The sequence below is a fragment of the Trachymyrmex septentrionalis genome, unplaced genomic scaffold (assembly GCF_001594115.1).
Source record: "Trachymyrmex septentrionalis isolate Tsep2-gDNA-1 unplaced genomic scaffold, Tsep1.0 scaffold172, whole genome shotgun sequence".
In the NCBI taxonomy this organism is placed as follows: Eukaryota; Metazoa; Arthropoda; class Insecta; order Hymenoptera; family Formicidae; genus Trachymyrmex; species Trachymyrmex septentrionalis.
The window spans coordinates 1081782-1106953 of record NW_017304887.1 but is presented as its reverse complement, the minus strand read 5'-3'; the positions used below and the strand labels follow the sequence as shown (position 1 = coordinate 1106953).

At 33.6% G+C, this 25172-nt stretch overlaps 1 protein-coding gene across 3 annotated transcripts in view; it reads left to right on the top strand.

Annotated features, from left to right (window-relative positions):
• Positions 1-25172, top strand: part of LOC108746488 (RNA-binding protein Musashi homolog Rbp6) — a 448396-nt gene that overhangs the window by 142308 nt on the left and 280916 nt on the right. For all 3 annotated transcript variants that reach the window (XM_018483298.1, XM_018483297.1, XM_018483300.1), the window contains exon 2: positions 1603-1687. In XM_018483298.1, coding sequence (XP_018338800.1) covers positions 1603-1687 — 85 coding nt within the window. The remainder of the gene's footprint in view (positions 1-1602; positions 1688-25172) is intronic.

The window sequence follows — 25172 nt, the reverse complement described above, 5'->3', positions numbered from 1 at the left end:
GGGGGGGGGGGAGGAGGTAGCTCGGTGGCGCGTTTGGTTCTTGAAGCATGTGTGCCCCATAAATAACATGTAAATATTTTCAATAACTGCCGGGGCGGCTCCGGCATGAAAAATGCAAACCGCTTTGCGTCCGGCTCTCGGCGCGTTGCATTCCCTCGTATCGTCGTATCGCTCATCCCTTGTTCGTGGATCGGCCGGCGGTATCCACCCCCTTAGCTCACGGCGTCGAACTGTCTTTTAATATATCCGTGTGTACACGATGTCCGGCGTGAAATTTATGACACAACGGACCGCGCTAGGCCCGATATTCGTTTCGCTTTAATCCTTTAGATTTTAAAGCTGGCGCGGCAGCTTCTATGAATTTGCATAGGTTTCTGATAAATTAGCAACCACACACACTGTTAGACATCAAAAAAGCAATGGTAACCTAATTCCTTGAGTTAAAAGTAACATTTTTAACTTCCACGTGTATCAAAAGTTAAATTAACGTATTTTTGCGAATAATTTTCAAGTAAACAACGTCTACATTAAACGTATACACTTAGTAAATAATAAACTTTTTGAGTCAAGTTTAATATATTTTCTTTAATCAAATTGTTTAATACCATTTTTTACTTAAGAAACATTATTATCAAATATATTACTATTAATTATATGTATCATTATACGTGTATGTCATTTAATGAAGTTTAATCTACGATAATTATAATCATATACATATAGCATGATCATATTTCTAGTATTAGTTTATTGTTATTTCTGTAACTAGCATATATTCTAAAATTGGAACATATTAATATATTGATTAACTGTCGTTATAGACAACGCAAAGAATTAATCCATTGTTAATCTTAACTTAATTCAATACTGGAATGGATATGTTTTCAAATCTAAATTTGAATTAGTGATATGCCACTGCGTAATTAGTAACAATCAATTGAAAAAGAAAGGAAGTTTGAGCGTTATATAATTAAAAATATCGATATTTGCTCTCACAGTTCCAATATCATATACACTGAATGCATAAAGCAGAATTAGCTGGATTAGGGATTTCACGTTTCCACGTTTAAGGGATTAAGTTTTTAGTTGAATTTCACTGTGAATTGATTACCAGCGGCATACTAATAATAATAATCAGTGATTATCCACTGATTTAGATTTAGAGAGATAAATAAAATTGCGATATGTTAGGTATTTCGAAACTGTTTGAAGTGATTCTTTGGGCGTAATTTTTAATGCGTAAAATAGAGAAGCGGTAGTAATCAATTATTTTTTAACGACTACTTTTAATCGCGGAAATAAAAGGAGCGGAAATTATCTCATTCAGAGAATTAATACTATCGTATCTCGCGATTTACGAGAATGAATTAATACGAAAATGTATTACGGTCACGACCGGCTTTTTTATGATTGCGCTTTGATGTATGCGCTACATTGAGATACTCGTATGTATCTTGCAACGTGTGCCGTTGTACTACAATCGCTATCTTTAGACGCATTCACGATGGAAATACTATTACTATCAGCAAATGCTTGCTTAATTAATGTCCCGAGCGACAAGCATACATTCATATTAAACATCCTCCTTTCGTTTGTTTGCAGGGGCTTTGGATTCATCACATTCGCAGACCCTGCGAGCGTAGACAAAGTGCTGGCGCAGGGCAATCACGAACTGGACGGCAAGAAAGTGAGTAATCATCATATTCTACCAGATTAATTCTAACAGTGCACAATCACATCCCGAGTTAAAGTTTCTAGCCTTTTTAACTTCTTAACTGTGCGTTCCTATTTAACGCGTTCCTATTCACAATCTCTTATGTGCGAAATTTTCTAACAATTAATTCTTTTCAGGAGATATGATTTAATGATTTTTGTAACTTGTAAAATTATTCAATCGTATGTAGAGAAGATGATGTAGAGGATGTTACGGCTCCCCGTTTATATTTTAAATAATAACTTGGTTAATAATAAAATTTAAGTTTAAAACTTAACGATTACATTCGTCAAAGTGTTGTTCAATCAATTTTAAACTCAAAGTTACGAAACATCTTTTACATAGGACATTATTTATAAAAATGTGGCATTAAAGACTCTAAGAAAAACAGGGATGATAATTTGGCCTTCTATAAAAATAGATTTAAAAATAGGCTTTGTTTAAAAAAAACACAATGTTTGGTTACAAATTAAAAAAGTAAAACATTTTACATGTAACTTCTGTATATTGCTGCTTAGTACTAAAACTCTCAATACTACAGATAATACACGTAATATAAACTATCGATTAACAGTAGAGCTACAATCGATTATTAAATAATTAATTTAATATGAAAACCTCCAAAATGGCCGTAAGTAATCAATACGCATAGACCCGGTTTTTCATTACTTGTGGTTAGGCTTATCCTGATTTATCTAATGAGGTTTATCTATGATGATATCATGGATGAAGTCCATTGGGTGAAACATCAGATTAACCACAAGTTAATCAGATAATAAAAAACTGCGCCATAGACAGCCATATTAGCAAAATGCCAAACTGTTCTTTAAATTGCATAACTCAAAATGTATGCAAGTAAAATGTTAAATAGGAAACAACGCACTCAAATATGCATACATATGTGTGATAGTACGCTCAAGAAAAATAAGGAAGTAGGTGTAATTAAATGCTAAAATATACTATAGAAATGTTTCGAAATATTTGAAAATAAAAATGCGTTATAATAAGTGCTGGCTATTGAGTATTGGCATGTTAACTTCATGGTGTAACGGTGGGGTACTGAACAAATAATTCCATAAGTAAGTTACGATTCGCTGTATGTAATAATGGAGATATTAATGGAGGCCACAATATCTATACATTGGCCATAATACCATCTTCTTCTCTATGTATTTTTGTTTACTAGCGTTTTGCAACTTGCCTTAACATTAGAAGAATGATCTCTATCGAATTACTCAATAATTGTAAACATTAGGCTTATTACGGAAGAGATGTGCTCCGCGGAAGAGAACAGTTATAAAAAAAGATACAAATTGCCGTGATCAAATGTGCGTCACGCGAGCAATTAATTTTCATGTCCGATCGGCGTTGCCGTCCCGAGATAATTGAAAGAGCATGCCGCGAGTCGATTGATCAAACGGATTGGTAGCTACAATCCACAGGTATATCCCGATTCGAGATGCGTCTGTATCATCGATTTCGGAAGCAAAATATTTTTCGCATTTAAAACTTCATTAATTTAGCGTCAAATGTTATTTTGTTTCCATTCGCTACAATGCAGAGGTATATCATTCGTCATCTACATGTCGCAATTACATTAATAGTTAGTTCAATTTTTAACATGCCGTTTTTTATAAATACTTCGGAAAAAGTGCATAGACAAATTATTTTACTTATTTCTTGAAATAAATTTTTTAGAATGCGCGACTATTGTAACTTGTTAATGTCAATTTATGTTATTATCAGATTTAAAATTGAATTTTTTTTAATAAAACCTGTTTTGGATTAATTGAAAAATAATAATTCTTTCTTTTCCGTTTACACTCTGACATTTCCAAGTTTATTTGTGTCAATACATAGATCAAATAGTATACAAAATATTCACCCTTTTATGTTTTATCGTAAAATTATGATATTATATCCGAAAGAATAGCTGTATAATTTATTGCGTTTGATAGGAGAATTATAGCTCTTGATGACTTAAGATATGAGCTAAAACCGTAATAAAATCATGATTTGCACTTTATTTCAAGTTATACGTGCCTGACATTGAAAAGCGATAATCGTAAAGCGGCAAAATTTTTCTAACGTCAGGTAATTGTAGGTCACTGATTGAATTATCACTTGTAAAAAATTTTATAATAATTTATCGTGGAGGGTATGATATTTCTCTATCGTTTCTTGTCCTTTCTTAAAAGACGCCTTACACGCGCAACGGCATCGAGCGAAACGCGATGTCGACGATTAATCGTGGGCCGACATAGTCGTTTGGCAAACGTGCTATTCTCCCTTCCCTCCTCTCTCTCTCTCTCTCTCTCTCTCTCTCTCTCTCTCTCGGTGGATAAGACACAATGCTCGTGGAATAATATTGTAAGACGGCAAGCGCGGGCTGTACGACGAGAGAGAAATAGTTGCGGACATTAGCTGTCCACGGTGCCATAAGTAGAGCGACTCCACCGCTGGAGCGGCCGCCTAAGTGGCCCCGAATACGCTTAAGCGAAGGCAACCCCGGCCGTATCCTCGGCTCGCATAAATTTCGCGTAATTCGCTCCGGCTAATGCAAATTGCGAATGCACGGATCCGGAAGCTAACACCTTCCCGATAGCGGGAAGAGAATATCGCGCGTATAGGGCAACCGCCGGCGCATCCTATTAAGGTTTCCTCTTAAGGGATGAGATGTCCTCACCCTCTAGTACTCTATCTGCCCGTTCCTCTCCTCGCCCTTTCCCTCTCTCTCTCTCTCTCTCTCTCTCTCTCTCTCTCTCTCTCTCTCTCTCTCTCTCTCTCTCTCTTCCTCTCACCGAGGAAAAAGGAAGAGGCGAGAAACGTACAAGGAATGCAAACGCGCGGAAGAGCTCGTTGCGTTGCTTTGATTCGCTGACGAGTATCGCCGCATTAATTAGTGTCGCCTTCGTCCCTGCTCGCGCTAACGAATGGGGAGCTCTTAACTCGTGCTAACACGCGAATATAAACACAGTTGGACAAAAGCGAAATGTACGATATTCTACCAGCAAGTGTCGTTATTTAGGCTCTTCTTTTCATATGTGAACTTTCGGAGAATAGAGTAAAAATATTAATTATAACAAACATCCAATTTCGATTGAATGTCAAACAATATTTCTACTCTGTTCTCCGAAAGTTCACATATGAAAAGTAAAGCAAATATAAATATTTTTCTGAATAATTAATTACTGAATGTTAACGATACATTTTATTTAATTGAATTAAAAAAGATACCTGTTACATAAAATTTCGATTAAATTAATGCGAATTTTGCAAAAATATTTATCGCAGAATGCAAATAATCTCTCTTACAGTTGTACCTTTTATTTAAAAAAAAAAAATGCATAATTTAACGAAAGAAGCAAAGCTTTCACGAATGTGAGCTGACTACTTGGCTCATTCTGATTATATAACATTATCGAAAATCAACGTGGGTTAGTTCACGCAAGAGCGATTTTGCGGGTCGATATGCCAGACGTTTCTCTCCATCTGGCATGAACAATGATTTTCGCAACGTGCCGCGTAAGCACCCGCCATGGCACAATGCTGACTGATCAGAATAGCTAGCAGATTCCGCTTAATCGGGCTTGATACTGATTAAAAAATGCGCGAGTCGGATGTGCTCGTCCTCGTTTACGTCCCGTTTGGTTCTCGACAAGTGTAGTAGAAGTAGCCAAATCGGTTGTACTCGCGCATGTTTCGTTCATGATGATGCCGCTTCGTAATACGAGGTTACGGAACTGTTCTCTATTCTCTCACAAAAGTTTAGTAGTACAGACTCTGCAGAATTGTAGGTTAGAGTGCGAACTTGGAGAGATATCAATTATTACTGTAACACGGTTTTGAGGCGTTAACAATTAAGAATTAAATGTTTTTAACGAATTAACCTTCGCGAGGGAATACACTAATAACTTTATTCTCCAATATATTTTAAATAAATCTTGTTTAAATAACTTTCAATTTTACAAAAAATACAATTTTCAATTGCAAAGATTTTTTATAATATAAATTAAGAAAGGGAAGACTTTAAAAAGAATATAATCAATCAAGTTTTTGAAAAAATATCTTTTATGTCTCAGTAAAGAATTTGTTCATAAAAAGAAAACGATTTTTAATTGCAAGAAAAATATATTATATGTCAAGAAATGTGTGTAAAGATTATAAGAAAAAATAATTTCTATATTCGCATTGAGTTAAAATTATAAAAATTATGTCGCATTTCTATTTTATGATGTAATTTCTTTACCTTTTATTACTGATTGATCACAAAGTGTCTATTTTTTATATAAATCTTTTTAGAAAAACGATTTTATTTCAAGCAATATAAATTTAAATTTCTTAATTAATATTAATTAATATTAATGTTTTTTTTATGTTAATATTAAAATTAATATTCCTTTCATATTAATATGAATATTTATAAAGATTAACTTACGCATCAAAGATATAATGAATCCTAATTATTTTCCGACCTCATTCTGTGATATATTATAGCTGTATGTGATAAAGGTGACTTGATATGATATAATATAAAGGATAAGAACAGATGCGGGTGATGAGGTCCAAGAAGAAATCATGAAAGCGAAGGAACCTCTAAGGATGGATGCACGCGAAATTGTGGAAGCTCTTTAGAACTCTCTGCATGGCCCGCATTCCTCTGGATACCTTCAGACGTCTCGACGCTTTAGAAACGTATCGTGTGAGAGCACGTGGTGGACGAGTCTCCTTTTCCTCATCCACCGACTTCCTTTCTTCCTTAAAGAAGAACGGGCTTTAACCCTTTTCGAAATGTACCGGTTTTATTATTAAAAAGAATATTATAAACACATAGACATTTACGTTCTCTCTGTAGTTTCTTTGATATCACACGCAGTCGTTAATTATAATTTTTTAAATTATAAACTTACTTGCAACAATTTTTTTTTAATTTTTATTATTTAATAATTTTCATTATTTGTAATATTTTTATATTATTTTTAAACATTTGTAATGTCAATCATCAAATTAAAATTCTGTCAAAATATATGCCAAGTGAAATTATTTTTGAGATGAAAAAATTGTAAAAATAATTCTGAAAATTCTGTTATATTTCATCATAAATGTACGCTTTGCCGTTATATTTTTAATTTACTGACGTTAATTAATATTTTCTTTACATTCTTCTAATGCGATTAAAATTCATAGTTTTTTAACATTGAGTTTCTTTCATTCTCATGTGTTAAATATGCAGCATTTCAAAGATTTATAATACTCTGACTTGTTATCAATTTCGAGGGAATATTACATCAACTATAAAGTGAAAAGAAAATAAAATTGAATATTTTTATTGAGGTTATATCGGAGAAATAAAATCCTTGCGGGATTGTGCGTATTAAAGTGTATATGTTTCGTCGGGAATTAACCGAAACGATAAGTCGATATAATGCTGAAACGCGGTTTTCCGATACTTCTATGAATGCAGTTTTCCATACTTACGCAAATTGAAATTCTCACAAACCTTGATTGCAATGTCGTAATGTAGTTAAACGAGCTTTTTCATAAAGATAGTATTAGGAATCGATATTTTTCGTAACGACATTGCAATCACTCACGGTAATACCAGTTTTTATATCGATATAGATTAAAGCATGAAAGAGAAAAATCGATCTCTCTTTTTTTGCTTCTTACTTTAAAGATGCATCGGAAACGATTAAATATTGAATGTTAAGTATTAGTGCACATTTATGAGATATTTACCAACATAAGCTTTCGCAATCTATTTTCCACCTGCTTCGCAGTCTTTATCTTTAACTTACATATTTTATGTAAAACACTATTGAATTGCAAATATGCATGTACGACTTACTTATTACGATAAGCCTTTTGAAAATAAGTTACCATAGATTAGCACGAAATACAGATAATCAGATATTGTATCAGCAAGATTTTCTTTTAAACTATAGTAGACTAAAACGTACTTTCAAAACAAATGCTTCACATATATTTTATCATGTTGACCAGTATTTCTTCGATATTGCATATCTAAATGGGTTTTGCTCAAAGGTATAATAAAACTTGTTTTCCTATTTTTATTTCCACCCCCCCCCCCTCCATCTTTCTCTCTTTTTCTTTTCTGTTTTTTTTCTTTTCTTTCGATCGATGCTTTTTAAATGCCTTGCGTACGTTTCAAGCGGTGACTCGGAAAATGCTGAAAAATAAGCAGCGTCGCTCATCCGCGGAATAATTTATTTGGAGAGCCTGAAGCCACTAAGCCCTGCGGAAATTGTTTGCAGTCCCTCACAAAACTCCGGGCTATCCCTCTCCTCGTTTTCAGTAGTCGTTCTCTTCGGCCGACTCTTCACTTTCTTTCCGTTCTTTCCGTTCTTTCTTGCTTCTTTTGCGCTGTCTCTCTCTCTCTCTCTCTCTCTCTCTCTCTCTCTCTCTCGAATAAGTCAACAATACGAGAAGCGTTCATTGTCGAATGCTTTTAAATTTGAAATACAAACCATCTACCCCATCACTTATACCTTATATCTTATCTATACTACTCTCCTTTCTCAACCAATCAATGTTATTGAACATGTGTGAACATTCGAAAGAATTCTTCACTCGCATTTTTCCTTGTATCATTCTTTACACTTGTCGACATGAGTCCTTCGATTTGATCGAAAGAAGTGAGAGGCTAATTATCACAAGTATAGGTATCGAAGTTTTAAGAATGCTTATGTTTCCTTTATCACTTACTAATTTTGATTTGCTAGCTTAAAATAGATAGCAGTTTCGAAAATACTTATTATGTTAAAATTTCTATGCATGTATGTATTTTTACATTTATTGCAAGTATTGTAGTATTTATATCCAGCGTTGATATATTAAATATTATAATTAATTTCACTAACTTAAAAAAACATATTAGAAATATTAATACTTAATAGAATAATTTAAAAACATGTTTTAGCGACATTAACATTTAATAAAATAACTTTGTTAAATAGAATAGTAATCAATAATAATGATAAATGTCTTATTTAGTTTTGTTTATCACAACTTCTACTGAAGTAAATTTTGCAAAAGTAAATATCTAGTATATCTTTTATATCTCATGTGAGTCTTGAATTTTAGGACAGAAGTCATTCAAATATGAAACAAGTTCTATTATTTCAAAATACTCATTTTCAGACATTATTTATTAAGTCAATTCTTTCTAACAATTCTAACTAGCAATAAGCTTAGCTATTTATATAAAAATGCGAATGAAAAAGAATTATACTTGCAAGAATTATACTTCGCAATGTTAGAATTATGTGGGTTGTTAAGATTTCGCTCGAGACTGTTGATTCAGGTCTCCCGAGAAGACTCTGGGCGCTCCTTGGGAAATACAAACGTAATTAGAAGGCACGGAAGCGGAAAGGGAATTAGTCACTTTGTAATCGTAATTCGGGAAAGTTTATGGCTCGCGGTTTATGAAGACGCATCCCGTTGAGTCGCCGGGAAAGTTCTGGTTATCGCGCCAACGAATTAAACCGATACAGCCGGGTTGCGGCATCTGTTACTAACGGCTTAACTCACTCGCCCTTTGCGCCGGATATACGGAGTACAGCCGGCATGAATATAAGTCGAAACTGGGGCACCTACATCAGACAGTTGCGGAAGGAACGGGAAATAAAAAAAATCCCATATATCACGGACAGAAATCAAGGAGCGGGATAGTGAATGTAGCTATCTACGAAAAGAGCTAGGAGACTGCAGAAATAAAAGATATCTCCTTCTCTAATTTATTGTAACGATTCTTATCTTTTGTTATCTGTGCGAAATTTATAAGTACATACAAACGCAATTATAAATATTTTTTTAATGACGACATATAAAAAAGTATATATATATATATACATATATATATATATATATATATATATATATATATTATATATGCAACTTTCTCATGAAAATTTATTAAAAGTTTTAATATAAATAATAAGAATAAATATATATTGGTTATTTATATTCCATTTTTGTGGAAATTTCTGTGGAATTTACTGCTGAATTGTAATCAACAAGATGTATATTTTAAACAAATTAGTTAATAGTTCAGCTATTAACGAATTAATCGAATACAACAAATATATGCCAATGTTGCAATATATATTATTACAGACGAAATACAATTATGCTTATACACACATGACATAATTAGCATAATAATAATAATAATAATAATAATAATAACGACAATAATAATAATATTCTTATTTATATTACTATTCTATTTGCACATTATGCCGGTGGGTTTTATTCGATCGGTTGTTCGCCATGGTTTGAATGTCGACGTCCTTAAGGGACCCTTAGGGAGATTTCTGATGATTTCCCTTTCTCACACCAACGTAAATATAAAATCGAGAAGCTCACCCTTACGGCTTTCAATACCTCGCCCTTTTTTATTTCCGGCTCCGATGAAACGCTATCTTGTTAATGGTGCATATATAATATAAACATTTTTCCGTCCAATCCCTTTTTCCTGTCACGAAATAAACTATCGCTGTCTGCCGAACAATCCGTACCCGATGCTTGTTAGGAAAAGTTATAAATCACAAAGAAACAGGAAATTCAATGTTCAACGAAATAACTACTATGCGAATGAATCCATTTCATGCAAAGGAAAGAAGCAAAACAAAAATTACGCTGAACGACACACAGATGCGCTTATAACAAATTTAAATATATTTATGCTTAATACAACCGTCATTCTTTATAATTGCCATAATTGTCGTGTTATATCGAGTCTATTTTTAGCTCACATGTAAAGTTGTCAAATTTACATGACGCACACGTTCGTAGCCTTAACGAGCTTGGAAATTACCAATGTAAAAAAGGGGGTGCACTATATCTTTCGTTAGCAGTAAACGTTTTATACTACTGCTGTATGTGTCATGTTTATTGAGCACAGCGTTAAACTAGAAGCTAGTTATCAAATTTGTATGTGACACAAACAGGACGTTCACTACGTTTCCCGTATACAAAAAAGCTTTTGATTTAATATGTCAATTTTCTATGAAAATAGAGGTAGATGAAGAGTTTAATGCTTAAATAGATACACAGCCATTTTCCCACCAGTTTCTAATTTTTCACTGAGAAAACTGTGTGTACGTGATTTAAGTAATTGTTATATCAATATTTATTCCACTTATCTCAGTTACCCTAAAATTCGTGTTAATGATATTGAAACTGACAATCAATTTTTGTGGCTTATTATGATTTACAAGCATCAGCGTTGACAGACGTCAATGAGGTAAGAAAAATTGCATTTACGGGTCCGTTAAAGATTCAACGGATGTTATCTGTCTCGTTGGTGAAGATTGATGGATCATCAATGTCTTTAACTAGAATTTGAGGGAGTTAATGAATCGAGGGTTAAGTACTTGTTTCATCAAAGTTGAGATAAATTTTTTCTCCAACAGTGAGTTAATAACAGTGTTGCAAGAAAGATTTTAACAAATATTACTTCAATAAGAATTAGCATTTTCAATAAGAATTAGTATTCTAATAACGATATACAATTGTCTGTAATGTATATTCTAATAATAATTGGTAATTTCTACTAATAACTTGTACTTTTTACATTTTTCTAAATATAAAAACAATGTATGTAACACTTTATTTTTTATTAAATTTTATCTTCTAATTCTAAACATAATATACTAATATACTCTAATATAAGAAAAATTATTCAATAAGTGAGTTAGATATTATTATTTATCTCTAAAATATTTATCTTATTTTTACATTTATCTACTATCTTAAATTATCAAACAATTTAAAAAGTTAGCATGATATTCTCTTCACTTTAGAACGTATGAAGTCTGCACGCCGTTTGTACATTACATAACAACGTATTACGAATGTAAAATACCACATGCGCATTGTAGACCTTTGTTCTATGTGCATGAAATATAAATAATTAATATGAGATATATAAGTTTTCTACGAGCTGAGCGCGTCGGGCGCGGTAGAATCGATGTAACTCATGATGGCTTTATTTTCAGAGCAGCTACATTTTATCCGTTAAATTACCATAGCTCTCCACGAGAGAGTTGTCATACGTTTTGAAAAAAACTATTGTTGAGACAAGTCATTTTGACTCTTATTAAGTGACAAATGAAAATCAATGCGAATGTATGACTCATTGTCAAATGTTTGATGAGACAGAAGCAAAACACACACACACACACGCCCACGTTGCACATGTATTTGAATTTACGAGCTTAATGTTAAAAAAAGGGAAATGGAATGAACGTATTACATCGTTTAAACAGCGAGCTAGTTTTTTAGCAATGATCACTACAGAATTTGAGGCTATTCGCGAAGATAATGGGCGACGGATACTGCGTGAGGGAAAAGTGAGATGCGTGTGATGGTCCATTCTCCGCAACCCTAAGAGAAGGCGGTTTCATGTTTCTCGATGCCGAAGACGATGCCCTAAAAGCGTTTTTCCCGGACGCGATCCTTTAACGCAACTTGAGCCGGTGACGGCGCGTAGAATTTTCATTCACGATAACGAGCGATTTAAAAAGGGAAGCAAGGAAGGCGTGAAAAGGACTAAGAGTTATTTCGTTACACTGAAATATAACGTGGTTCATCATTCATTTTTGGCGAAATTGCGCTCTTCGTTCGTGAGCCTTATGAAGAATAAACGTCGCTCGTTTTGGAAACTACATTCTTGACTGCGTATCTTGAATTATGTATTACCTACTGACAATATGTTCACCCAAGTATATATTCCTTGTATTGTTATCTTATTATACATTAGACTTCCTCGGTAAACATATAGAGATTGGTTGCATAACAAGAGTATGGAAATTGGGCGAGAAGCACGTCAGCTTCTCGCAAAAGTGTCATTAATTTTGTACTGATTTTCTAAGTTCGAAGTTGTATGCTTAAGGAAAATCACAATGGAGAATTGCGAGGATAATGTGAATTACAGGACTTTGACGAACAGAGAGTTCCACACGAGCGTAAATGTTTGCAGGACTATACTTTTCTCGACTTGTTTTTGAATAAATTTTAGATTAATTAAAACTTAACGTTTGATTGCGGTAGGTCTTAGTATAACAAATTTAGAAAACGTAGACTAATTGTGGAGAAAGAAGTCTTGCTTTTCCTTGAGAATTGCAACTTATATAGTTAAATTATACGTATCTTGTTTTCAACGTCCTGTACAAATGTGTAATTTGCGTAATGAACCGCGATCGCAAGAAGTTATTCTCGCGTTTCCTAGCAGTTTGTTGGCCAGTTCGTGTCGCGCGACTTGGCAAAAGGGAGAGCACGAAGGGAAGGAAAAACAAGGAGAAGGATAGGTGAAAGGGAGGAGAGATGACGAAACAGTTCATTTCACCTGTTCGTTTCTCTCTCTCTCTCTCTCTCTCTCTCTCTCTCTCTCTCTCTCTGTCTCTGTCTTCCTTTCTTTTCCTCTCTTCCTCTTTCTTCCCTTGTCTGTTTCCCTTCTCGGCCTCTTCAACTCGTCTCATAGAAGCGTATTCTCAGGCGATCCATTTCCAGATTAAACACGCGTAAAACTCCACTCTCATGTGGTACACACAAGAACTATGTTCCTCTCCTTTACTCTCCTCTCCTTTCTTTTTTCCTCTCTTTTCTTCTCCTTACAACTGTTCGCTTTTCACACATTCAGGTCTTCTCTTCCTTTCGAAATATCAGGGATACTCGTATACTCTTTCTCTATTCCACGCTCCAAAAAGTAGATGTGACGGAGGAAAAAACTCGCGTGCTATCATTTAAAACCTCGTAGAAGTGAATCTCCCTCGCTTTTAGATAAACTGGAAGTATCTGCTTAATCGTGCGACATTTCGAGAAAGCTGACTTGTAATATCAAGAAATAGCAGTACATTTTTAAAACCTACCAATTAGAATATTGTACATTTTACTGTTAAAATAAATTAACTTTTAGCTTGGGCAAGAGATTAGAATATTTTTCAATGTTCTACGTAAAGATGATATTTCTAAGAATTACAAAAAGCATTTAACGTTAATATTAATATTAATAATAAATTATAAGTATGTATTATAATGTTGATTAAATAGATAGATTAAGGATGAATTAATTTATTAAGTAACGATACTTCCGCTATGCGATCTTATCGAAATTATTGGCGCGATGTCTGTCTCCTTAAAGGACCAATTTCCGGCTATCGGGCATGTTCGAGGCGAGGTCAGGGTCAGCCGAGATCGATGAGAACGACGTTAACGAGGCGCTGGATGCGCGGACGGAGATACTCCGAGGCAGGCGTTATCGTTTAAGGTGGAACGTGATGTCGAAATGGAAAGTACGAAGGGAAGATCGGCGTGGGGAAGGGCGGAACCACGCGTGCGAAGCATTTGTAGCACAAAGCTCGTCAGTGTGCCGGGGATGTTTTGCAGGGGGGGGGGGGGGGGGGGGGGGAGGGAGGGAGATGGAATAATAGCTTGACTCACGGAAGGTAGGTAGGATGAGATATACAGGGTGGGATCTATTGAGCTCGTCGTGCGGCTGCTACGCGCGTATTAACACGTCATAATAATTACGAATGTAATCAGCGACGCGCGCGAGAGCTTCCTGAATCGCGCATTTTGCTTTCACCTCGGTTGGCCGCCTCCTCCTCTGGAGGAGGCACGGACTCGCAACGTAGACAAGAGATCCCTGCGAGAGGGTGGAATAAAAGTTTCAGCATGGAAACGAAGGGAAGATTTTGCCAGGGATTTTCACGCTATGATATCTCGCTACGCCGATTTATGTAATGAGACTGAAGCGCATTCATTGCAAGTCCGAAAGTAAAACGAAATACGGTGCAGTTGTAAATAGAGAAATTGATTGACAAGTGTATTCTTAAATAACATTATTAAAAAAGTAATATCTATTGGACAAAAACAAGAAGAGGAAAAATTGCAAGATAAGAAATGACTACGAATTATTAACGGCGCATACACAGTGTTAGACTTCTTGAATAAATGCTACGTGACAGAATTTAATTGTTGAAGAAGTACAGTTCTCTCTCGCTTTTGAAAGTTAATACAATGGTGCTTGGTGACTTCGGTCCAAATGTTGGACTTAATGGCGCACAGAAAATACATACAACATGGAGGAGACAGTTTCCAAAGAGAAACATTATAATCCATTGTACAAGTTAGAGAACGAAGAGCGAGGGAAAGTCTTAAGTAATCGTTAGAAAATCAATGGCGAGTTCTCAGGCGGTGTCTCACGGACAATGTGCTATAATCCACGGTCTCGAAAGCCGAAGAGGCTGCAGGCTTTCCCACGAAGTAAGCGGTTAGGCAGTACGGAATCGGGGAACGTGCTGGAAACGCGGAAGCGTGTCCTCCATCATCGAAGTTGGAACTTGTCGGCTAATTGCATAGTTCGCCTTCTTGCCTGCAAACATCCAAATTGTCAGGAACACTTGGCCGGACTTGAGCTTTCCTCTCTTAATCTTTAGTATTTCATATACATTCAGTTCGGGTTTTACCACCGAAACATGCGTTTTATTATATAATATGCAAGAAATTATTGCGTAAGACAGCGTAAGACTGTATATAGCAGTAACTAAAGCTCAAACAAGGAACAGTGATGCTTGTTCAATGTCAGCGTAATATTTTAAACTATAAAGGAAAATAAAACATTTTTACCGGCGTGTACTAAGACAAAAATGCCAAAGTATTGCGGAGCAAAAGTTACTTATGACGTTTTCTTCGACATTTATTAGTTTTGAAAAAAGTTGATTGTGATGACACTGATGACATTTCTGTCTTATATCTCATTTCTATAATAAATCTCACAAATTGTGAAAAAAAAATAAAATAAAATAGATGGCTTATTTGTACTAAGAATAAAATTTTTTTGCAGTATTTAAATAAATATTTTAGTGAAATAAGTATATTTCTTATAAATCAAGTTTTAAGTATCTTTTTCTCATGTATGTATAAATAATATCAAAATTTTGAATTCCATTAATTTTGAGTAATTTTCAATTGTGTTTTGGTAACATCATAATAGAAACTCCGGTAATTAACTTATTTAACAATGGATATTTAATTCCTCGCGCATTATTTATGCAAAAAAAAAATACAATTTATTGCAGATTAATTGTGCGTGTATTGTATATAAGTGATCGCGAGAACGAGCATCGTAAAGCTATTATACTAATTATATGTAGTCTTACAATTACCCATCGAGAAATCTTGACGTTACTACTAAACAGGATTCTTATTATTGCGTGAAATATTCTGCCGCGAAATCAAAACAGAAGCGGGCGAGACGGGAACGTTGTTGTTCCGGCTGCTTAAATAATTCATAAGCAATATCGCGCCGTGGTCGCGGTCACGTCTCGGCTTCCCTCCTGATTGGCTCGAATTTACGAGCCATTGTCGCCTGATTGGCCGCGCTTGTGCGACGGATGGTGGCTTAGTAAAGAAAAGCACTTTATCGCCTGGGAGCATTGACGTGCCAGCGCGGGCGGCCGGGCGACGTAGTCGGTGGAGAAAGCATGAAACGCTTTCGGTAATTCTTCCAGGACTCGCTCATCGTTCTCTCTCGTTTCTTCGCCTCCAACTACGTTCCCGATTCAGCTCCGTCGAATTCCTCGGTCCTGCACAAAAGCCCCTCTTCCGAGGTTCCCGATAGAAACGGGAAACAGCGCGCTTTCGCTCCCATGTATCCTTTCTTCTTTCTGACATTTGCTGCCATTTGTGCGGTATTTGTCGGCACCATTTCATTCGCAAGGCGATACTGTCAAATATCCGCTTTTACCAAATGTACTGTGAGGTCGATGTGATTATAATATTATATATTATAATTATTAATAATATTATAACTTCAAATTATATTGCCGATCGGCATTTAGATTGCTCGCGGGTTGGTGAAGTAAGGAAGGAGTTGAAAATCGGCCAATGTGCAAGTAAATCTGCTTTAAACGATAGAAACAAAGGTGATTATATAGGCCCTTCTATTCTATTTTTTGTACAATTTTTTATTTTGTAGTTACATTTAAGTCAATGATAGCGCAAATGAATTTGTTGATCTAAGTTTTATATAAGATATACTTAAATGATTAAGATAGTTTAATAAGAAAATAAAAGAGATTGTTTAAATGAAAAGAGTTGATTTAATGCTCTGAATGCCATAATAAAGTGAAGCCTTTTCTATATTTTTATAGATTTTTTAAAATCTATTAGAACTTCCCATAAAGTTCAAATAGCTTGAATTTATAGAAAATTTTAAATGTATTAAGATATTATCAGATTTAGAAGAGAGAGAGAGTATTCTTTTGAAAATGGATACGTTCTCCTCAATACTCTTACTTTGAATATGTCCCTCGTGAATGTTTACCACAAATACTTCTTCCTCGCTTAGCAGATATTTTTGAAGACTTGTTGAAACCACTTTAAAATGACAACCATAAAGATTTTTTTTTAATCCTGTGACCACACATATTACACTTGTTAACGGGTGATATAGGAACATTGACAATACTGAAGTATTGACAGAATTTACATTTCATTTTGTTCCAGCAAAGACATAGTTATTCAAGCTTATTTATTCAAGTTTTTTTATTTTGTTATTAAAAATGAACAGCACCTTAAAAATTAATTTAAGATACAAACTCGTTACTTATAAACTTGAAATTGCATTGAACTTGACATTAAAAATATGAAAAAAGTTTGATATACTTCGTAACAGATAAACATAAATTATTTGTAAAAAGGTCGCGCCGGTAGCTGCATTATTGTACAACTTCGATCCAAGAACAAGTTTAAAATCTTTTTTACAAGAGATGATGTTAATTATTGTATAATAAAATTTTAAGTGAGACCTATATTACTACCTTTTCACATTGTAGCATAATGTAGAGCTTGCAACAGCAAGTCTTATGAGTTTTTCTGATTTTTCGATTTCTTTTATCGCGTTCTTTTCGTGCGAAAGTATTTAGTGCAATGCATCGATATCATTTGGCGAACTCCTGAGTTTCCTGAGGTTGCCTTCTTCCGCGACGGCGGCGCGAGTTTGCAAAAGGACATTATGCCCGCTACACGCTCTCGCGAGTTGTAATTTTGGTTCGGTCTGGTAGACCTCGTTGCCCGTGACATTTTGACGCAAGCTCGGAGAGCAGAGAACGGTGTCCGGAGAGCGGCTGCGCTAGGCAGTTATGAGTTGCTTAATTGTTTTGTCACTGTTCGTCGCGACAGCAACGTCCTCGTTGTCGTCGCTGTCGTTGTTGCTGTTGCTGTTACGCTAGAGGCGGAGTTTCTCGAGATCGTTTCCGGAATAGCCGACTCGGCTTGGCCCCTCGATAACTTGGCTCGCGAGATTCTGATGTCCGCAATATCGACAGGAAGGATTGCATTGTTCGCCGAAGACGAAGTTCTCGGTAATAGTAGCAGGCCAGCAGTGACTCGTATTAAGTAATCCAACGTCTTGATGAAGTCTCTCGAGATGTATTCGTTAAATTTTCTGAGTTACATTGTACAGTTGAAAAATGTGTGTTAAATTTAATACATTTCACGTAATAATATATATACGGTGTCCATTCAAATTTTTGTATTAATTCAACATAAAATGACTATAATATTAGGTTGAGTAAAAAGTCATCGCGTATTTTTTAGCTCAAAGTTGTATATACAATATCTTCGTCAATAATGAATGAAATTCAAATTTAAAAAAAGGGTTTTAAAGCTTGAAATCTCTACTTTTAAAAGCTTATCACATTTTTTAAGTTTATATGAGTTTGATAATTTTTACATACCAAAAACTACGAGCTGAAAAAGACGAAAAATTTTCTTCTCACTTTGTGGATTTGTAACGTGTCCAAAACGAATTTGAGAAAATTTTCGATTACCTATCGTGAAAGCTTGATACTTTCCCTACAAAATCGTTTTTTTTAAATATTCCTACGACTTTTGATTACTGAGTTATCGCGGATTAAATAAAAGAATTATTTTGACTTTAATTACTCATAACTCCATTAAAAATTGTCGTATCGTATAATTTAAAAAAAGAGATTTTTAAAGCTGAAACTTTACTCTATTAAGATATATTTATATTGTTGGTAAGAAAGTAATTGCGGTTTTTACTGATAGAAAAAAAAACGCGATGACTTTTTACTTAACCTAATATTAGGAAGTAACACTGTTATACAAAAAATTAACACGAAAGAGATAATACTGACGCAATTTGTAAGCAGATCTATTCTGATTCCTTATGCAGTCTTTCTTTTGTATAATAACGGACAAAAATTTTTAGCATAGAATTATTTAAGATTAATTAATTATTTAATACGTATATAGTATATCACACACTTGAATCGGAGAACATTAAGAAGTGTAAGGGCATATTCACATCTTGATAGAAAAGCGAAAAGCGAAAAAACGTCAGCCAATCAGAACTCGCGCTGATAGTAAATAGAAAGCCAAAATTGTTAACTACCAACGCGAGTTCTGATTGGTCATTGCTTTTCTGCTTTCTACTTTTCCGTCAAGATATGAATGCGCCCTAAGAAATTGATCTTAAGGTTAGGATTTATGGAGTTTAAGAATACATGGAACGAATATTTATATGTATGTAATGTATTGTATTAGAAGATTGTATTATTTATTGAAGAGCACCGTTAAAGGTCGAAACGTTTGAATTTGTTTTGATTACTGTAAGTTATTAAATTTAAAAAAATCAGTGCACGATAATTAGCTAGACTCGAACAGCCCCGTATATTTTTATATAATTTTGAATTGTATTCATTGGAGCCGTTGTTATATACAATTTTAATTATTTTAAAATTTTAATACAAAATTTTAACAAGGACTGGAATGAATTGTTTTCAGTACAAATACAAAATGTTTTTTAACTATGCAAATTCTTATTATTAGAAATTATTGAATTTCACTTATGCTTATATTTTAGCATCACAGACACATCATTTAGTATAAAGGTAGTTTCTTAGATTCTTAAGTTAAGAATCTTAGACTTTTTATGTCCCTTCCTGGAGTTACTCGTGTCAGCAAAGTACGTGTAAAATTACATAATTTAACCTATTATTATTGCATTTTGCTTTTTAATTGTATATTAGAAGGTTGAAACTAAGTAAAATTATAGTTGAAAACCTCTCTATTATGACGTGACCCTCTAATAGAAATATAAAATGCGAATGATCCTGATGGCAGCTGAGGAATACAAATTGAGAGAGACTAAATGTTAAACTTTAAACGCTACACAACAACATACTTAGATGTAACATTCGATACAATTTAATTGCTTATAACTCATAGAAGTGAATATATTATAAACAACTTTATGTTTTTAATCGCTAGATATTAAAAAATATAACGGTACTAAGCAAACGTATTAATAGAAAAAATATAATATTATAAGCAATAGAAAAAGTATTGGAAAAGAAAAGGTGGATATATACTATATGTTATATCCAAAAGAAAAGGCGTTTAAGGATTAATTCCCCCCATAATGTAATATATTTAGCTTTTATCTCAAAATCTTATTTTAATATCACAGAGACTGTCAAACCACCTAAAATATCTTAAATATTACATTATGTTTTTTACTGAATTGTTTTCTTTTTTAGTAGCATGTCAAATTACTCTGATAAATAGTTGTAATACGTATACTCGGTATAACAACGTATTTTCATCGGCATAACTAAATATTTGCTCAGTCTTTTATTCGCCGTAACTTTCTCTGTAACTTTTAATCATTACTTACTTGCTTTTATATCTCTTTCTATTGCTGTCGGTGTAAAGAGCCATCCAGATGGCAGCCGTTAAAGGTACATCGTGCCGTGATATTGGCTGGCACCGAATGTCGGTGACGCTGTCGAGAAGACTACTGACAAGCGTTGTTATTAAAACTCCGAAGAATCGTGAGCTCGAGACTATAGAAACGCAACAAACGTCTACCGTTTGAAAACTTGGAATAAAATATTTGCAGAAGATTTAAAACAGGAATCATCATATCTTGAAAGCGAAACAGTATTTTATTTAACTAATAAAAGATGAATTGCATCTTTACTATCTCGGTAAACTTTTGTCATTTCTTTTTAAAGATTTAAATTCAGCTTAATACAGCTTAGCATTAATTTATGAAAATTATTGGTTGCGCACATTTTTTTTTCCGATGATAAACGAAAATATATTCAAGCTAGTCTTCATTAATATCAGCGTCTCTTTTACGTACGATACGCATATTCCATTAAAAATTTCAAATCGCGCAATCGAACGATGAAATCGCATTAAGCGAACCTCTTTCGTCATTAAGCGAAACGGATTTCCATTGGCGTAAAGATTTTCCGGACCTCGCTTCGCCCCAATCGTGATAACGACGTATTTATCGCGCGCGAAAAGTAATGTGCGTTGGATCGAAGCGGTAGTCCATTTTTATCGGCCTATACATCTTAGAGAATATGTCGCAAAGGGTACCTTAGTACGCAGCTGGCGCGAATATTAAAAGCAATCGCTCAGTCGCGCGTAATAACTGACCGCCAGTATATAGCGTACAGTCGCACTTGCCTACGCTTTGCAATCCGCGCAATTGTACGAAAAGAATAATAGTTCCTCCCCCTTTCTCACGTTTTTTTCTATTTTTAGTGTGAAGCTGTACGGCGCGATGCAAATTTTCATATAATTTTCAAGAACTTTATAATAAAACCGCAAAAAAGTAATAGTCAAAAGATGTAATATTTATACTTCAATGCTCAGACATATTAAAAGTTTTAAGATAAACGGATAATGTACTTAAAGAGGAATAAAGTTGTGTTGCAATACTCACAAGTATAAAGGTTTTAGTTTTTACTTATCTTTGAGCTCGAATTTAGCATAGGATATTTTATTAAGGATGTCTATTTCTAAATTATTAAATTAGAGTTAGAATTATTTCTAAGATTCTAGATTTCTAGATTAGAATTATTAATTCTATTAAATTAGAAATTTAATAAAAATTTTAGAGATTGTTCTTACATATTTTCAGAGATTTATAATGAAATTCAAAGTCGAGTCACTCTGAAGCAATCTAAGATTATAAGGATTTTAATTTTGCAATGAATTTATTTAAAACCTATTTTCAAAATATTAGAAATTTATTAAAACCATCTGTTACAGATTTTGTTAAATTTCTAATATTTTGTTGCAAATCAAGATCCTTATAACTTTGGATTGCTTCAGTGACTTGACTCTGGATTTCGCCATAAGTCTCTAAAAACATGTAAGAACAATCTCTAAAAATTTTGTATACGAAAATATTTTAATTAGTACACGCGAATATTTCGAAAAATGGTATTAAAAAAAAATGTTTCAGCTTATTTCAAAAGCTTTCTAATTATAACGCTATAATAAAACTTTCTAATTATAACACTATAATAAAACTTTTTTGTTAAATAAATTTCAAAATACGATGTTTAAAAACTATATTATAGTGGCATTACGTTATTCAGATGAGTCCGATTGACAGCTAAAACTTTTTAAATATTGTTCGGGGTTATGATCTTATACATTCGATAACATTTGCCAAGGTCAAGGCCTTTGGAGATTGTTCTTTTTACTTTAATTTTTATACTATAAATTTTTTGTAACGGAAAATCACGTTTTTTCTAATCAAAAGAGTGATAAGGAAGCTTGGAGTTCGAGCGCAATTGCAACGTGCAGTTTTCAGCGTAAAAATGAAAATAAAAGAAAACAATCTCCAGAAGCATTGATTATTAATAACATTTATCAAAATCAATGTTATAAATAACATTTGAAAGGTTTTAGACATCCTTAGATAATGTAAATGCCAGCGGTACTGTAACTTTACAATCTCATAACTCAAAAATTTATTTAACAAAAACTACTTTAGTATAATGTTTTAGAAAAATCTTAAAATAAGCTACAAGAACATGCAAAAATGGACGTTCGATTAAAAAAATTTTTTACAATCTTGACCTTAAGGACATCTTCTCAAGATCAATCAAGAACATCATCCTTCTTTTCCTCTTGAAACCAAATATCTAAAACATTTTTTTTTAAACTTTGAAATATTCTACTTTTTGAGATATTTGTGTGTATTAATTAAAATGATTTACCCCTGTGTATACTAATAAAATACTACAATAAATATTCGTGCAAAAGTTTATTTAGATCCATTTACTAATTTAAAATTTTTATTGATCTATAATTGTAGGGAAATATGATATTTTGCTGCATAAAATCATTATAAGCCAATTTATTTGTTGTTTTATTTTTTGCAGTTGGCTTTACGGAATAACATCGTAAAAATTTTTTGAATAATATTAGCTGCTATTAGCAATTTTTGGTTGATTATTTGACTGATATTTTTAGCTGATACTGTATACACAAAACATCCTTAAAAAAACAACAAAAAACATAAAATCCAGGATCTGTCGTAACCGAAGTGAGAGGTCTCGCATTCAAATCCCGGACGAGCCCCCTTTTTGTTTTTTTAATCCTCCGGAGCTAACGGTGGGTCTATTGAAACCTTTCAATTATATTTTTTCACATTACATCTGCAAATTTTTGAATTATTATTATTAAAATTAATTTTCTATACGAGTTGTGCGACATTTTCGCGTTTTTAGAAATTAATTAATATCTTTTAATTAATATAAATTAAATAGGTTTTACAGATCTAGCATTAGTAATTGTATTACAGATTTTAAGGTCAACTTCGATTAAATATTCTATATTGAATCTAAGCAAAAATAAGTGAAGACTTAAATTTTTTGTTTGTGTGCATCAGTGCGATATAACTTTACTCTTCTTTAAGTATTATATAGTATATCTATTAAAAACTCTCAATGTATAAATATTAGTGCATAAGTGAATGTTTTATTTCTATCTTTTGACTTGTAATTTTTTTGTGATTATTATAGAGTTCTTGAAAACTCACATAAAAACTTTGCATTGCGTTATGCAGCGCTTCACATTGGAAATAAAAAAGCTCCGAGATAGAAGAAAAGATTATTATTCTCTTCACACAACTATGTAGATTGCAAAGCACGACATAGGATATTTAATACTAAAAGTACTAAAGTTAAGTAGATTACGCCATTCTAGTATTATTTCAGATAAATTGATCATTGTTTTTAGAGTGTTTGATAATTTGTTTAAAATTATATTAAAACTTATCATTAACAGATGAGATATAGGCTTGACGTGTGTTAGCGATAAATTTTCTGTATAATCACGTTTTCAGAGAATACTCATCGAGGTAAAAGTAGATGAGGGATGAGATGGACAAAAATGTGAATGAAACGACGATGTTCTGTCATTGTGAAACTAGGAAAAAAGCGCGCGAATAACAAAAACCATCATTTCGTTCAAATATGATTGGGAGTAACGCGAGACGCATTGCTGACAAAATCATATACATAAATTAAATTAAATTAAATTGAATTAAATTTTTATATAATTTTTATTAAATCCTATCAGTATTTTGCGTGTGTGTTTGTGTTTTTGTCAAAAGAATATGATAATAACAGCTAATGCGTGATTCTTTTGTAGATGAAAGTTGAAATTTACTTCCGTCAAAGTATCCGAGTTCGTATATTCGAATCTTAATAAAATTGTAAGAACAATTTATCCTTCAATGAACGTCGATAAAAGTTAACAAACCCGGAGAGAACTAACTATCTTTTTTCCGTGAATGCACTTAGATAATGTCTCCGTTCTCACAATGATGACGTCGACGATGAGATAATGGGAAGAAAAGGGGAAAAAGCGACGTTCGGCACGGTGGAAATGATCAGTTGCAAAATCGCGGTCGCGTATTTGCCTTTAATTTGCCGAGCGAATTAACCAGGTATTTGAGGCGGGCAAACGATATCGCACCGTTATCATCGATGCTGAGGATGGAAACGAATCGGCGGTCTCTCTCCGAAATTTAATAATAATTCTCGTCTCCCCCCCAAAACCCCACACATCGCCAAATATGATATCGCCGATGAATTCCGCGTTGTATCTATCAGCAACGAGACTGGCCACCTCTCTGCGCGAGTTCGATGTTGTACGGACGGAGACGGAAATTCGGTGTAGAAATAAATTATAAACGCGCTCTCTGTTTAAATAGCTAACGAGCCAACGGTAAAGTCGCGCCGCCGTAGAAATAGAAACTACGCGGTGGATAAATAGCCAGAGAATTTCGTCTATAAAGAGTGTTTGGCAATTGAGAGGATAATTAAAAGAAATTTCTTTTCTCGTGATTAATCTGTGGTATTAAGGAAAAGCCGCTGCTTTTTATTTCATTGAAATAATGGCGGCAATAGCCACTTAAATTCTAAAGATATCATCAAGAACATTGTTAACGTAATTGCTGTTCGATTTAATCCTAATTGGTATTCGATCTGAAATTTTATTAACTCATATTCGCGAATCTAGTGTATTTTAATTAATGTATCTTTGCTTAAAGTTAATGTAATTGAACGTCTTTTTTTGAAATTTTGAA